The sequence below is a fragment of the Frieseomelitta varia genome, unplaced genomic scaffold (genome assembly GCF_011392965.1).
Source record: "Frieseomelitta varia isolate USP_RPSP 00005682 unplaced genomic scaffold, Fvar_1.2 scaffold_240, whole genome shotgun sequence".
Classification (NCBI taxonomy): domain Eukaryota; kingdom Metazoa; phylum Arthropoda; class Insecta; order Hymenoptera; family Apidae; genus Frieseomelitta; species Frieseomelitta varia.
This window is the reverse complement of record NW_025109969.1, coordinates 131374-148225: the sequence shown is the minus strand read 5'-3', so window position 1 is coordinate 148225 and position 16852 is coordinate 131374. Positions and strand designations below refer to the sequence as shown.

The window sequence follows — 16852 nt, the reverse complement described above, 5'->3', positions numbered from 1 at the left end:
TTTAATCAATATCAAATTAAGCGACCTCTCGCTGGTTGAGTCCATTTATTCGAATCTGAATTCCTATTATATGAACAGTAGAGGGACGAATCTGAACTCCAATCATATTTGTGGCCCAATAAATTCATATAAATGGAGTTCTACCAGAAGAACGATTAATAATATTTTTAAATTGAATTATTGAAATGGTAGTATGATATCTTCTCTCAGTGGACTTCTGTTGCATGAACTTGAATTATATAAACCATTCGTCCCCCGGTAAATTTATATGGAGCTATTCATCATTCATAAGAATAATTAATAAATTTCAAGATCATTATTAATAAAGTAACGTAATTTTTTCTTACTATCACGAAGAATCAGTGAACTTCTGTTATGCAAACTTCAATTATATAAATTGTTTGTCATCCGATAAGTTCATACAAAATGATGATTCTAAGAGTAATTAATAATATTTTGAAATCATTATTAAAATAGTAACATAATATTTTCAGCAAACACCAATCAATGTAACATAATAACATAAACTATTCGTCCCCCGATAAATTCATATATATGGAGCTTCATCATTCATAAGAATAATTAATAAATTTCAAGATCATTATTAACAAAGTAACGTAATTTTTTCTTACTATCACGAAGATTCAGTGAACTTCTGTTATACAAACTTCAATTATATAAATTGTTTGTCATCCGATAAGTTCATACAAAATGATGATTCTAAGAGTAATTAATAATATTTTGAAATCATTATTAAAATAGTAACATAATATTTTCAGCAAACTCCAATCAATGTAACATAATAACATAAACTATTCGTCCCCCGATAAATTCATATAAATGGAGCTTCATCATTCACAAGAATAATTAATAAATTTCAAGATCATTATTAACAAAGTAACGTAATTTTTTCTTACTATCACGAAGAGTCAGTGAATTTTTGCTGCACGAACTTGAATTATATAAACTGTTTGTCATCCGATAAGTTCATACAAAATGATGATTCTAAGATTAAAATAGTAACATAATATTTTCAGCGATCTCCAATCAAAGTAACATAATAACATAAACTATTCGTCCCCTGATAAATTCATACAAATGGAGTTCTACCGTAAGAGCAGTTAACAATATTTTAAAATCGTCACTGAATATACTTGACATAATATTTGACAGCGAGGGATTAATTTATTCATTTCAAACGGCGAGACCTTCCTCCGTATAGATCGCGTATTTTATCTTTCACGTGGACAAGTCGATTCCTCGTCAAGTCGAGAGACATGGCTACCGTGATTGGCGTAAGGTTTGTCGAAGGTCCTAGATTTCGAAGAATAAAGACAGTCCACCTACTTGTTTCGAATAATTTATACAGTGTGCTGCTATATATATGTTTTATATATATATATATATATATATATATATATATGTTGTTTATATAATTGATCTCTCTCACGTATTCTAAAATGACATTTGTAGACAAACGTTACGCTAGCGTTACCCGGCGTTTAAACGGCGATGCTCAGGCTTCTTCCTCCGTTATGTTAGTATATATATATATATATATATATGTATGTATATATGTATATACTGTATACGTATACGTGGTACAACGAGCCGTGAAAATGCAAATTCGTGCATCGTATTGCTCCTCTGCGGAACCGGATCGATACACGTCACCACACGCTCAGAGAGATACGCACGCACACTCGCGGCCAGTCACACATCTCTCATTACAGACGCTGCGCATCGTCGTTCAAACGAAGCAAATCGATCTCGCGACGAGGTGACACTGTTCCCCGATGCTTCCTTAACGCTGCACAGAAATACACTACTAACACGCTCGTACTCACGTCTACCCACTCCGTTTTATCCTGCGAGAAAATGCCAATTTCCAATTCATGCGCGAGTGAGAGAACTCATCAGCGACGAATGCGAGAGACAAGCTTCGTACAACTCGCGTGTGAGGAAAAAGAAAAATTTCAAGTTGAATATATAATGAAATAATAAATAATAATATATAAATAAACAATAAAATAAAATAATGAACAATATGAATAAATAATAGAATAAAGTAATAAATAATAATATAAATAATAAAATAAAACAATAAATAATAATATAAATAATAAAATAAAACAATAAATAATAATATAAATAATAAAATAAAACAACAAATAATAATATAAATAATAAAATAAAACAATAAATAATAATATAAATAATAAAATAAAATAATAAATAATAATATAAAACAATAAATAATATATATATTATTTATATATAATATATAAATAAACAATAACATAAAAAAATAAATAAAATAAAAAATAAATAATACTATAAATAAATAATAAAATAAAATAATAAATAATATATAATAAAATAGCATGAGAATAACTTACATATATGTATATATAGAATACATATAATAAAATTACTAATAACTAATAATGAAATAAAATAACTAATATATATATATATATATATATAGAATATATATAATAAAAATAGCGAATGAGAATAACTATTGAGTAACGTCTTAAAAAATAATTTTTTCCCTCGGGACAAGATATCGAGAGGAAACTCGCATTTTACTCGCGAGACGAGACGAATGTTTTTCTTTTATCATCGCGAGAGAGCATCGAGAGAACACTGTACACCGTTGTCGAAACATTACGCCGTTTTTTGTGTGTCTCAAGGATAATATATGTGTAAAATGTCACGAGAGTCTGACCTGCCGATTCATCGGCGCGATCAGGGTTCTACTCTAACGATACGAAATCTGCGAAACGCTCTCGAGCACTCGATTTTGTAGTATACCGAAACATCGTGAAATCTCGCGAGAAAAGAAACATTACTCCCAGCGAAGAAACGATCGCGCGATGTTTCGCAAAGTTCGTACAACTGCGAATAATTCTCGGGGAAAAACCAAATTGTCTGCTTCAGCTTACTTGTCGTATGGATCTTGTCTTGTCTTATTTGAGAAAAAAAAAGGAAAAAAAAAAGAGAGAGAGAGAGAGAGGAAAAAAAAAAAGAAAAACACGAAGGACGAAGCAGAGTATCGGAGAGCTATGAGAGTTCCTTCATACTCAACAATATTCAGGCAATTCGATTTTTCGTGCGAGAGAATCTTCTACACTCAACTAGATAGAGAGTCGTTTATTTCTCATGTAACATGTTATAAACGTAATATCTTTGGCTGTATATATATATATAGAGAGAGAGAGAGAGAGAGATAAATGTAAAGAAGGCTTACCAAACCGACGAGTAGAAAAAATACTAGGAATGTGCGGCCGAGGACCGTCTGGCAGTAAACGTCGCCATATCCTACCGTGGACATCGTCACGATGAGAAAGTAGACGCAGGTCCAGTACGAAAGCTGTTGAGGGTTCGTGAACTCGAACGGGTCCCCTGAGTTTTCAAGCTGCCAACAGAGACAATGTTTCCCCCACATGGAGTTTCAACTTGAAATTGGAGCATATGCTAAAATGCGTATAACGATTCATCTCCATTCTCCGTGGGAATTACAGTGAAAATCTGTCTTTGCACATACGTAGAAAGTTGGTAGAAAAAACTGTGCAATAAACTTCGAAAATTTTCGATCAAAGTGGCCAAAAGGATTGTCTAAATTAAATTTCCAAGCGCATAAAATTATTACGTGTATATATCTTCGAGTATCTATCGATTTAACCAATAATTTCTTTGTAAATGAAATTCGCGAGTATATCGAGAATATACCAAATTATTATATATTCTGAATATGAAATTATTATATATTACAAGAATACCAAAATTATTATATATTTTGGCATACATCGATTTTCATTAAACTACGTATAATCAGCTCTTTCATAAAATTAATTAACCACAACCAATATTATAATAATATAATAAAATCTTCATGATATCTACGATAATTGTTCCATATATATATTTTATAATGACATCTTTGTAGTTAATAGTAATAAACTTATTTTGGGGCAAAGTAACCAAGGATTATCTAAATTAAATTCGCAAGCATTACATTTGTACATATATTAAAGACACCCATGAAGCAATGTTACTATTTTTTTTTTCAAATTTAATAAACTCTACAAAAGTTAATAAACTCTAGAAATTTTCAAATTTAATCGCCGTCTAGTGACAATAACTTAAAAAGATAATTTAAATAAAAATTTTGTACATTATCAAAAAGCGACATTTCTTATGAATACCTCTATTATATCCATTGAATTAATTTAATTTCTTCATAAAATCTGTGATAATTACTCCACGTGTACACACACGTCATTTTGCAACTTTGTGTCGTTAGTTAGAAAACATAATGAACCAATTTTGAATCAACGACTGTTCAAATGAAATCCTTGGTATGAAGAGTACCAAAATTATATGTTATATATTTTGGGATGCATTTGTATCCCTGGGATATACAGAGTGATCAACTGAAAGACTGAATGACATAAAACAAAAATAACTTTTACAAACGTGTTTTCTAAATGTTTTATTACTTTATTTTGGAAATATGATTGATGTATTATGTTTTCTATAGCCCACGAAAGAAAGGAAATAAAGAAAGACTGAAAATGAACAAGTTATGACCCTTCAATTGTTCAGTGGCCACCCTGTGCTAGGTGTGTCGCCGATATCTTACCAAATGAATGATGCCAGCAGCTGTTAACCAGACGGAGATGAAGATCGATACAAGTTGGGCGAGACGAATGGAACTCGATGTCTTTAGAATGTTTAGGTACTGGAGGATGTCAGGGACCGTCATCAGTCGTAGGGCTCGGAGGAACCTCAGTCCGATCCACGTCCGATCGAGATATATCGACACGAAGGACGGTGGTATCGTAAAGTAGTCCACGAACGAATACATCTCCAGCATGAACCACAGCTTATCACTGGCGGCGATAAACTATCACACAGAAGGAAATTTCTCTGTTTTATATCGCGCCATCTTTCTTTCCTTTTTTTTTTTTTTCTTTTTTTACCCCAGACACTTTTTTCAGTCTCAGCGAAACTGATTGTGAGTCGTGATCGTGTGTGTCTGCGTGAAAATTGACGAACGTGTTTTTTCTTTTTTTTTTTTTTTTTTTACACTTACGCGTATAAAAAAGTAGACCATAAAAAATATATTGAAAGCTAAGTCTATCTGCTGAGTAATGTTGTTGCTCCACTGTTGGCAACGTTCCACCTCTTCGCTGTAACACAAAATTTGTCGCGTTCGCGTTAGAAAAGGCTTGTTAGAAAAGAATATCTAAATTATTACGCTCTCGCGAGTAAAAAACGAATTGTTGTAACGAATGACAGGATCATGTAACAGAGAAATAGCAACATCTCTGCGCGATTTTGTATTTAATCTTCAAGATTCAATTATAATGTATCCGATATGTTGAAGTCAGTATGTACTCGATTATATAATTATAATTTAAAATCTTTATTATTTGAAGATTCAATTATAATGTATTCGATATATTAATTTCAATGTGTACTCGACTGTATAATTATAATTTAAAATCCTTTCCAATTTAATATACAAATAAACACAGTGAATCTATTTCAAATATATCGCGATGATCGCAGATCGTCAAAGCGAAATTTATTTACGATTTATATACATTTCGACTTAGATTGAGAAATAATCGATGTTCTTACCTGGAGGCATCGATGAAGTATATTATAAGCGATGCTATACTGAGAATGAAAACTAACACCACCTGAAACACAAAGTACGATTCAAAGCGTTAAAACCATTTCATTTAATTCCATTGAATTGAATAAATTTCGATTGAATAAATAAGAAGGATAAAAATTGAAGAGAAAGTAAATTTTAAATATTTGTATTATTCTTCTAGTACGTAGTATTTGTAATATTTGTAATATTTTTGTAGTATTTGTAATATTCTTGCAGTATGTAATATTTGTAATATTTGCAATATTTTTGTAATATGTAATATTTGTAATATTTCATAGTATTATAAATTATATTTGTAATATTTGTGATATTATAAATTATATTTGTAATATTTGTGATATTATAATTCATATTTGTAATATTTATGATATTATGAATTATATTTGTAATATTTGTGGTATTATAAATTATATTTGTAATATCTGTGATATTATAAATTATATTTGTAATATCTGTGATATTATAATTTATATTTGTAATATTTATGATATTATAAATTATATTTGTAATATTTATGATATTATGAATTATATTTGTAATATTTGTGGTATTATAAATTATATTTCCAATATCTGTGATATTATAATTTATATTTGTAATATCTGTGATATTATAATTTATATTTGTAATATTTATGATATTATAAATTATATTTGTAATATTTGTGATATCATAAATTATATTTGTAATATTTATAGTATTCTTCAACATACAATGAACGAAGGTCTACGAATCACTATTGTCGAAATGCACGAATCTTCCGCATGTAAGGACAAACGTGAATTAAACGAACGAACGCTCGAACGCGTTTCCCATTTCGAAACGAAATTCGAAACAAATATTCGCCCGTGATAAACTATGATATTTCTTCGAAACGCGTCGATGAATGCTCGCACGGTTTTGCAAACAAACGTTTATTAAGGCCTAGAGGGAACTTCCACCGCGAAGTTATCGAACAATGTCCAACGTAACTTTTCTCCCAACCATTATCAAAGAATTCCGATACCTCGCGAAATAATGCAACCGGGTCACGAAAAGGCACGAGCACGTTCAATTTTCAGTCGAGTTTCAATTGTGACTGCGGCCGCAAATGAAAAGAAAAATGTTCGCACACACTTGCTGAGAAATGGTCGAGATATTTCGAATTCCTCGCAACTTCGTGAGAAAGAAGAAAATGTCGTACAAATTTTAAGGGATCGTCGTGAAGGGGAGACTTCGATCATCGAGATCGTGGCTGGTGGCATTTCGCCTGTGACGATAATTTCCCTCGGTTATCCGCGAAGCCAAACTCGAATTTGCCAAATTTTCAGAAGGAAAGATATCTTTGTTGCAGGTTGATGTGAGTGATATTTTCCGTTGATGGAAAAGTATCTATAAAAGTAGACGATTCAAGCTTTAAAACGAGATCTTGCAAATTGTCCTACGATTTTTTCTTCTTACGAAGCTTATATTAATTTGAAATGCCCACAATTTTCCATCGAATGTGAGAGTATACAAATATATATATATATATACATGTTAAGCTTTAAAGTGAACTTTAAATTTACGATTTTTTTTTAACATAATAATTATTTATATAATATAAAATATAAATTATAATATAAATATAATATAATATATAAATATAAAATATTGACAGTTTATATATATGTATATACATATATAATATATAAATATAACATATCGACAGTTTATATATATATATATATATGCAAAGCTTTAAAGTGAACTTAATTTACGATTTTTTTTTTTACGAAATTATAATAATTTAAAATATCGACAGTTTTTCTATATATATATATATATATGTTAAGCTTTAAAATGAACTTAGTTTATGATTCTTTTTTTGCGAAATTATAATAGTTTAAAATATCGACAGTTTATCTATATATATATATATATAATCGTAAACTAAGTTCACTTTAAAGCTCAGCATTGTCACTTGAATCTTCACTACATTTGCAGTACCGAGTTCATTTTTTTTTTTCCAGAGATATCGTCACATCATTTACAAGAAAGTAAATAAACTTTATGGACACTTTATGGACACTGAAAAATTTTTCCCACAATTAATTCTACAATGATCTTGAAGATTAAATTCTTCCCTTCGCAACGATTGCTTAAAATTCGTCGTATGACGTTTCTTCGCCAAGTTCTAAGAATTCGATCTTCAAGTAGATTTTTATAATAGTTTTATAATAGTATTTCGATCTTTCAATCCTGATTTCAATAGTTCAATCGTTAGAGCCTACGTTTAATTACCAAATTAAATGAAAGAAAAAAAAACCACGCGACATTGGAAAAAATGAAACAGATAGTACCTAACCTAAGGGTTGCAAAAGTTTTCAAATGACGGCAAAAAAGTCGTATTAAAATCGTGAGGCAATCGTTTCAAAATTAAACGAGGTCGCGGCGGTTTATTTCGAACTTAAGGATCGAAATGTCGACGATTTCTCATCAAGTAAGTATACTTTCTGGATCCACTGCAACTTCTATTTCGAACATTATGGAATAATATAAATATTATTATAAAAATTGTTACATATAAAATATATTATACATAAAAATTATTATATAAAATTTATATTATTATATATTATATTATTATATTATTATATATTATTATATAAAATTTATATTATTATATATAAAATTATTATATATTAAATTACAAAAATTATTATACATAAAATATATTATATGTTAAATCATAAAAATTATTATACATAAAATATATTATATATTAAATCATAAAAATTATTATACATAAAATATATTATGTATTAAATCATAAAAATTATTATACATAAAATATGTTATATATTAAATCATAAAAATTATTATACACAAAATATATTATATATTAAATTATAAAAATTATTATATATAAAATATATTATATATTAAATTATAAATATTATTATAATACTAATTGAAAGAATATAAACAAATAAATAAATGAGTAATCGAGTCGCGAATGGTCACGAGTAGAAAATCATCCTCCCCCCCCCCCCCCCCCCATGGCCGAACAAATATAAATAAAAAACGCGAGACACTCTCCTCTGTTATTCCATTATTTCCTTTCGCCTAGTTTATTGGCAGGAAAATATGGAAAGGAGACACACACACACACACACACACACACACACACACACACACACACACTCTGCGGGAGTCACACGTACACGCAGAGAGACACGTGTGCAACCACTGGGATACTACGAGACTTCTCGTTGAAGCAGCGTATAGCGCAAGTAGCGTGAATAAATAAAGAAGCACGGCTTATGTACTTTAACCGTCGATCGATTTTGCTTGGCATCGTGCCAGACAGGCAAGCTCGTCAGATACCGAAGAACTTCACCGCCGCGACTCTTAATCGTTCGGTGATATATCATCGAAACGAATATATTCGCCGTATACCTGGGCCCTTGGATCGTTTCAAAACTTCGATCGACCTTCCCATCGAAGTCCAAACGAAGCGCAACGCTTCGAGAGCGGGACACTCGCTGTGAAAAATTTTTTCCAATCGACCGAGAAACAACAACTGGGAAATGTTGCATCGAAAGCAATTCTGAAAGCTTCGCGCTGATGCTTCTGGCAAATTATTCAAGTTGAAAGGTTTTTATTGGGAAATTTCGCGAGACGAGAAGGAAACTATACGCGGAAAGAGAATTGCAGAGAAGGTTGAGCCACGGTAAATATTTCTTTTTTAAACACCGTCCATCCTGACGTCATCGGCAATGGAATACGATTTACCCGAAAGCTATAATTATTGGTTTGCTGTCGCATCGTGGACTTGTCAAGTAATATACCGTAGAGGAAGAGCTGCACTAAAAGAAAATTGTTAGAGTAGCTTCAATCGTGGTGTAATAAATATTTTGTGTTTCTTTTTTAAATTTTTTTGAAATATGATTTACGTGAAAGCTATTATAATTATTGGCTCAGTTGTAGCTCTTTGTAGAACTTGTCAAAATTTGTACAAATAATTGTAGAAAAATGAAAGTAAAAGCTACACTAAAAGAAAATTGTAGAGTAGCTTCAATCGTGGTGTAATAAATATTTCTTTTTGAAACATTTTTGAAATATGATTTACGTGAAAGTATATTATAATTATTAGTTCGGTTGTGACTCTCTGCAGTCGCACGTGAACGTGTCAAAATTTTTACAAATAATTGGTACAGGAATAAAATTAAAATTTTTATAAACAATTGTAGAGGAATAAAGCTGCACTACAATTCGTAAAATATTTCGTATTTCTTTTTTAAACATTTTTGAAATATAATTTACATGAAAACTATTATAATTATTAGTTCAGTTTGCAGCTCTTTATAGTCGCACGTGAACTTGTCAAAATTTTTACAAATAATTGTAGAAAAATAAAAGTAAAAGCTACACTAAAAGAAAATTGTAGAGTAGCTTCAATCGTGTTGTAATAAATACTTCTTTTTTTGAACATTTTCAAAATATAATTTACGTGAAAACTATTATAGTTATTAGTTCAGTTGTAGCTGTTTATAGTCACACGTGAACTTGTCAAAATTTTTACAAATAATTGTAGAAAAATAAAAGTAAAAGCTACACTAAAAGAAAATTGTAGAGTAGCTTCAATCGTGTTGTAATAAATACTTCTTTTTTTGAACATTTTTAAAATATAATTTACGTGAAAACTATTATAGTTATTAGTTCAGTTGTAGCTTTTTGTAGTCACACGTGGACTTGTCAAAATTTTTACAAATAATTGTAGAAAAATAAAAGTAAAAGCTACACTAAAAGAAAATTGTAGAGTAGCTTAAATCATGGTATAATAAATATTTCGTGTTTCTTTTTTAAACTTTTTTTAAAATATGATTCACATGAAAGCTATTATAATTACTTAGCTCACTCTCTGCAGTCACACGTGAACTTGTCGAAATTTTTACAAATAAAATTGTAGAGAAATAAAAAGTAAAAGTTGCACGTCACTTATTTAAGTCAGTCTCTCGCTTGATACTAAACCTAATCTATTTATTCGATCGACGTTACAATAAATCCCATGGAGGAAGGATCTTAATTTTCGTCACGGTCACGGGGAGGGGACATTTTCGCGTGTACCTGTCTCGTTAAAATTTCGCAGGGTAAAATCGTGTACATGCACGTACGTATCTACTCTAGAGCTGTAGGAGTGCTGAAGAACGTGTAAGGTCATTCTGTCGATGCACCATCTGAGTATATAAGCAGCTGCGCTACGAAAATCTAGGTCACCCAAATATGAAGACCATGCACCGACGTTTCTCATATTCGTTGCTCAGCCTTTCGAAAGGGAATTGGAAGGGCGCGAGTGCCCCGCAAGTACAAAAACCGTTTCGCAAACTTTACGATCTTACGTGTAATTTCACATTATGGTTACCTAGTCTAGGCGTTGCTCGTCGTTCGTGTAAATATATACAGGGTGGTACGATCGGACGTAGGGATAGTGAAGGAAAAGAAAAAATAAGCCGCACAAAATTTGTTCGTTTTCGAGAAAGTCGAAATGTAAAGCTTGTCGGAAAATTTTTCAAACGCACATCCTGCCCGCTACCATCTTCTGATGATTAATTTTTATTCATAGATATTTGTATCAAATTAATTGCACGTATCAAGACGATGTATACAGTAGAAATTAAATTCCGATAAATAAATTCGACGGAGACACGGTGTTCGTTTTTTTTTTTTTTTTTTTGGCCGAGCGCTGACTATTATACCGGGTGTCTATAAAGTCTCTTTACAATTTCAAAAATTTATTGCAAAGGCAATTGATGAGATATCTTAGTCAGACTTGTTCCACGTAGTCAGCGGTTATCAAGGTTTTCATCGCATTGCATTTCAGGTAGCCTGTTGATGAATAAGATACTGTTAAATGAACACATTACAAAATGGCTACTCCTCAGGAGAAGGCAGAAGTGTGTATCATGGTTTATTGAAACCAAATCGGATCTGCAGAGACAGCGAAACTTCGGAACTAGGTATAAAACAGATCCACCGTCACGTTCATCAATTCGTGCATGGCACAAGAAATTTATGGAGGCAGTGACAGTGTTCGATAAAGGGAGGAGTGGACGACCAAGGACATCCAAGGAAAACATCGATCGTGTAAGACATCGAGTAACGTCTTGATGTGCTTCGTGCAATTAATGGTGCCCATATAGAGGTGTATTAAACGAGGCAGAAGAAAAGAAACTTAAATATACGCGTCTCATTTTGTAATAACTTCCACTTATCTGTCTTTTCATTTGCCTTTGCAACAGATTTTTGAAATTGCAACGAGACTTTATGGACACCCCCTAAAGTTCGAATACACACAATAAAATTCGAATAAATGGAACAAGTTCAATCTAACGCGACAAGAATTCGCAAATTTGCCTGTAACTTTTCGTTCACGTAGCAGAGAGAGGTCGAAAAAAAGAATGGCAAAAATTCGAAGATCGAGCAGAGACTTCTACTGCAGTTAATGTCTGACTAGGTAGACTCCCGCTGGCTGAATCTACTTGTCTGACGTCTAACGTCCATCACTATGCGTCGCGTGAATAAAAACTCACCGACTCAACAGGAAAAAATATTAACGAACTTCTATTGTTACACGAGATTACGAAATTACACGAACGTACGAAGTATCTCCTTTTTTTTTTTTTTTTTTCATTGTTATCGACATAGAGTGCGACTAATGACAATTGGCCTTCGACATCGGAGTTAATCATACGTGTATCGTAATCCTATCGATATTCGCCTAGAAGTGGGTAGAAAGGTCAATCTCGTTTGAAACTCCAATCAGAACACATCGATAAACCACTTTTGAGACAAGCATTGCACTTAAAGTCGAGCCGAGTCTTCGATGCTCGTAAATATTTTCAATTGTTCCTAGTCACGATGCAAGTTTGCAATGTGTAACGCCAGCCAAATGCATCATCGTGCGTTAAACTCTCTCGTTTCACGATCGGCATTTCGCGAGGCGAGATATTCGTCAAACATTCGTGTAATAACGATAATAAGTGGGATATCTATATATATATATATATATTTTGTATCTGAACTGTATATACATTTTAATTGTATCTGTATATACATTTTGTATTTGAACTGTTTTATTAAAACATGTTTCAAGTACAATCTAGGGAGCAGTAAATTCAGTGCACTTGAAAGTTTATTATTAAATTTAGGCCGAAGGTATGATGAAAAGATCAATGTTATTTTTTTTAAATAAAATCTTAATTTTTTTTTTTTTTACATCAGTCATGTAGCATGTCATTTTTCTTGGAAAAAAAATATATTAACCTACATAAGTCACGTTATTTTTTTAAATAAAGTCGCAATCTTAATTTTTTTTACATGAGTCGTCATGCAGCATGTCATTTTTTTTAGAAAAAAAAAAATATTAATCTACATAAGTCACGTCATTTTTTAAATAAAGTCGTAATCTTAATTTTTTTTTACATGAGTCGTCATGCAGCATGTCATTTTTCTTAGAAAAAAAAAAAATATTAATCTACATAAGTCACGTTATTTTTTAAATAAAGTCGCAATCTTAATTTTTTTTTTTTTACATCAATCGTCATGTAGCATGTCATTTTCCTTAGAAAAAAAAATATATTAATCTACATAAGTCACATTATTTTTTCAAATAAAATCGCAATCTTAATTTTTTTTTTTTACATCAGTCGTCATGTAGCATGTCATTTTCCTTAGAAAAAAAATATTAACCTACATAAGTCACGTTATTTTTTTTAAAGAAAGTCGCAATCTTAATTTTTCTATTTTTTTTACATCAGTCGTCATGTAGCATGTCATTTTCCTTAGAAAAAAAAATATATTAACCTACATAACTCATGGTTGCTCACATTAATATTTAAACTGTTATTTCGTCAAAATAAACCTAGATTGATTGTGATTATTACGATTTTCAAAAAGTCGCAATATCTTCTCGATGTCATATTCCTCTTTCGCCTGATAATCAAAGTACATTCATAAAACGACGAAAGAAAAAAAAAAAATCGTACAGCAAGTGTTTGAGCAGGCAAGATAACATAATTTTACTGATATACATACGTGTTACGCTACATGCAAATAAACGTTTCACGGACAATGAGCAACGCTTTTGCGTTATACAACCGATTTTGTTCGACGTTTTATAATTTGACCGTCAAGTGTAACCCTCGTTCTATTTTCTCGCGATGCTAAAAATGGCGGTTCGATTTCGCGACGTAACTAATAACTCGCGCGACAATTTCGATTTGAAAGAACGTATTGAAGATACGAAGGCAACATAAGCGTTCATCAGAATAATGGATAATCTCGTAACAATGGACAAACATAAAATAAAATCAAAGGCAGTAAATAAGCAATCTCCAGTTATTCGCAGCTGTCGGTTCCCTACAAAATGACACGTTAAATGAATTACGCTCGTGCGTGGCTACGTGTGTGCTGTTGCAACTGCGAATCTTATAATCGTAAGGTAAATAAATATTCTTTCAACATCGCTGCTCGGAAACCGGTCGCAAACGCGCCAGTAAGATAAGATACACAAACCGAAATTCAAAGGATCCGATGCACTCGACGCGTATCGAAATCGAATCGAAGATAATTTATTGGAAAACTATTTCCGATTTTCTCTACTTCTTTTTCTTTTTTTAATTTCGAGAGTCTCGAAAATATGAGACTTTCAAAAAAAAATTGGAAAATCGGATCGATCTTGTATAAATATTTGTGATTCAATTTCGATGAGAGTCAAGATTCAGAGATCGAAAAAGTTCAGGAACTTTGAAGCAGGTTCTATTTGATGGATCTCGTAGAATGTTTTCGAAAAAAAAGTCCCACGGAAGACAGGTGAATCGTTCTTAATGAAACAAGAGTTGTCAGATGGGACAGGACTTAGAATAGATAATTTGTTAACATTAAAGGAGTTCTCGAATTACACTGACACTGAATAGCACTCATGGATTTTGAATTAAACGTTCTTTAGTTTAATCATGGATTATTTAATTAAATGTTCTGAAATAAACTAAATTCTAACTAAATTCTAAGTAAATTCTAAGTTCTAAACTAAGAAACACTCGAATATAAAAATGGGTTTTTAATTAAACGTTCTGAAATAAACTAAATTTTAAGTTCTAAATTAAGAAGCAATCGAATATAAAAATGGATTTTTAATTAAATGTTCTGAAGTAAATTAAATTCTAACTAAATTCTAAGTTCTAAACTAAGAAGCAGTCGAATATAAAAAAAAAAATAGATTTTTAATGAAATGTTCCGAAGTAAACTAAATTCTAAGTAAATTATATTCTAAATTAAACAACTTACTGATTTTTAATTAAATATTCTGAAATAAACTAAATTCTAACTAAATTCTAAGTTCTAAACTAAGAAGCACTCGAATATAAAAATGGATTTTTAATTAAATATTTTGAAGTAAACTAAATTCTAACTAAATTCTAACTAAATTCTAAGTTCTAAACAAGCACTCGAATATGAAAATGGATTTTTAATTAAACCAAATTCTAAGTAAATTAAATTCTAAATTAAACAGCATTCGAATATAAAAATGGGTTTTTAATTAAAATAACTTTGTTCCCGTCGATAGTTTATTGTACAAATTTTTTGAAATATCTGTCCCACGGGAACGTTGTTCAAAAGGTGTTCCCAAGTGTAATACTTTCTTCTATAAAAATCGCACGAAAACAGATATTTTCACCTCTGTCGTATATTTCGCATATTTATCATATTTTTGCACATTTAACCACTTGCGCTGGCAACTGATTGCGGACCATAACGAGCGACCAAACCGTCCACACAATAATTCGTCGCTTTCTTTTTGAACACGTCTGATGAGTCAATTATTGAAAAGTAATAAATTCATTATTTGTTTCGCCTATTTTGTTTCACTCAAATATACTTAGAAACTGAGGGAATATTACAATTTTGCAATTCTGTGAAAATTACAATTTTATACCATAAAGAAGAGCCTATTGATTTCGATGTTAATTTCGTCAAGGGAAAGCATGCTCGCGTGCTTTCGATAAATCACATTTCGTTAAAACACAAAATCCGGAATCCGGAACGATAATGGAATTGTCGATAGAATGACGAGGTGATCACCGAGCAAGCGATGGCGGCGCTTCGAATTCAGATTATCCGGTCAGCGGTTCGACGTTCGCGCGTACGAAGCGGCAAGCATCAAGCTAATTGGCAATTTCGCGAAACGAAAAAGTTGCGAAGCAGGTGGGAGGGGGGGGTGGGAGGGGGAAGAAAGCTCTGGGGCCTGACAATCAGCGTGAAAGGGACAGATGCAAAGCCCGTCGTCCCCTTAAATGTTAGTCGCGCGTGCAACGTTACACGTGCTTTGTCACGAAATTACATGAAAAATTACGACTATATATATGTGTATATATATATAGATATATATATGTAGTATGCTCTGACTGTTCTTCGACAGAACGAGCACGGCACGCTTTCAGTATTCGGGTAACTCAGCCACGCATCGCTAATTCACCAAAGGAAGACGAGCTGGTTCGCGAGGGACGAGACTCGTTCAGAAATTTTCCTTTCTCTTTCTCTTTTTCTGCTTGTCAGCATTAAATTTCTGGGAACAGAAAAAGAGAGAGAGAGAGAGAGAGAGAGAGAGAGAGAGAGAGAGAGAGAGAAGAGTAGAATATGTCCGCGAGGTCCCTTTTCCCTCTTGTCTCATTTGCCGCTACACTTTTTCATCCTCCGAGTGAAGACACGACTTTGTTTGATCCTAACCGAACGAAAGGTTCGTGCTTTTCTTTTTTTACCTTTACAGGTGTGCCACGTAGGTATACTACGAAAAATGCTCATTCAATTAAATTTTCTCTCCTTTCACATCGTTTCGTTTAGTCGATGATATTAAGAATCTTCACTAGGCTGTGAATTCAAATTTTTATGAGGCTAACCATCACGGCTATTGCATCACGAAGTTTGCTACTATAATGCATTCTGCGTGTTTTTGCATTTTTAAATATTTCACAAAAATACAGCGAAAGTCCATCTGACTCTGCTAATCGTTTCAAAAAAACGCAAGGAAAGTTTGAGAATAAATTAATTAAACGTGACAAATGTTATTTATAGGTATGCTACGAAAAACGTTCAATTAAATTCCCTCTCTTTTCACATTGTTTCGTTTAGTCGATGATA

At 31.7% G+C, this 16852-nt stretch overlaps 1 protein-coding gene across 6 annotated transcripts in view; it reads right to left on the bottom strand.

Moving 5' to 3' along the window:
- LOC122527954 (calcium-activated potassium channel slowpoke) overlaps positions 1 to 16852 on the bottom strand; it is a 137288-nt gene that overhangs the window by 96625 nt on the left and 23811 nt on the right. For all 6 annotated transcript variants that reach the window (XM_043652575.1, XM_043652578.1, XM_043652579.1 and 3 more), the window contains exons 2-5: positions 5653 to 5714; positions 5102 to 5198; positions 4649 to 4912; positions 3254 to 3421 (exon numbers count right to left, since the gene is read on the bottom strand). In XM_043652575.1, the coding sequence (XP_043508510.1) occupies positions 3254 to 3421; positions 4649 to 4912; positions 5102 to 5198; positions 5653 to 5714 (591 nt within the window). The remainder of the gene's footprint in view (positions 1 to 3253; positions 3422 to 4648; positions 4913 to 5101; positions 5199 to 5652; positions 5715 to 16852) is intronic.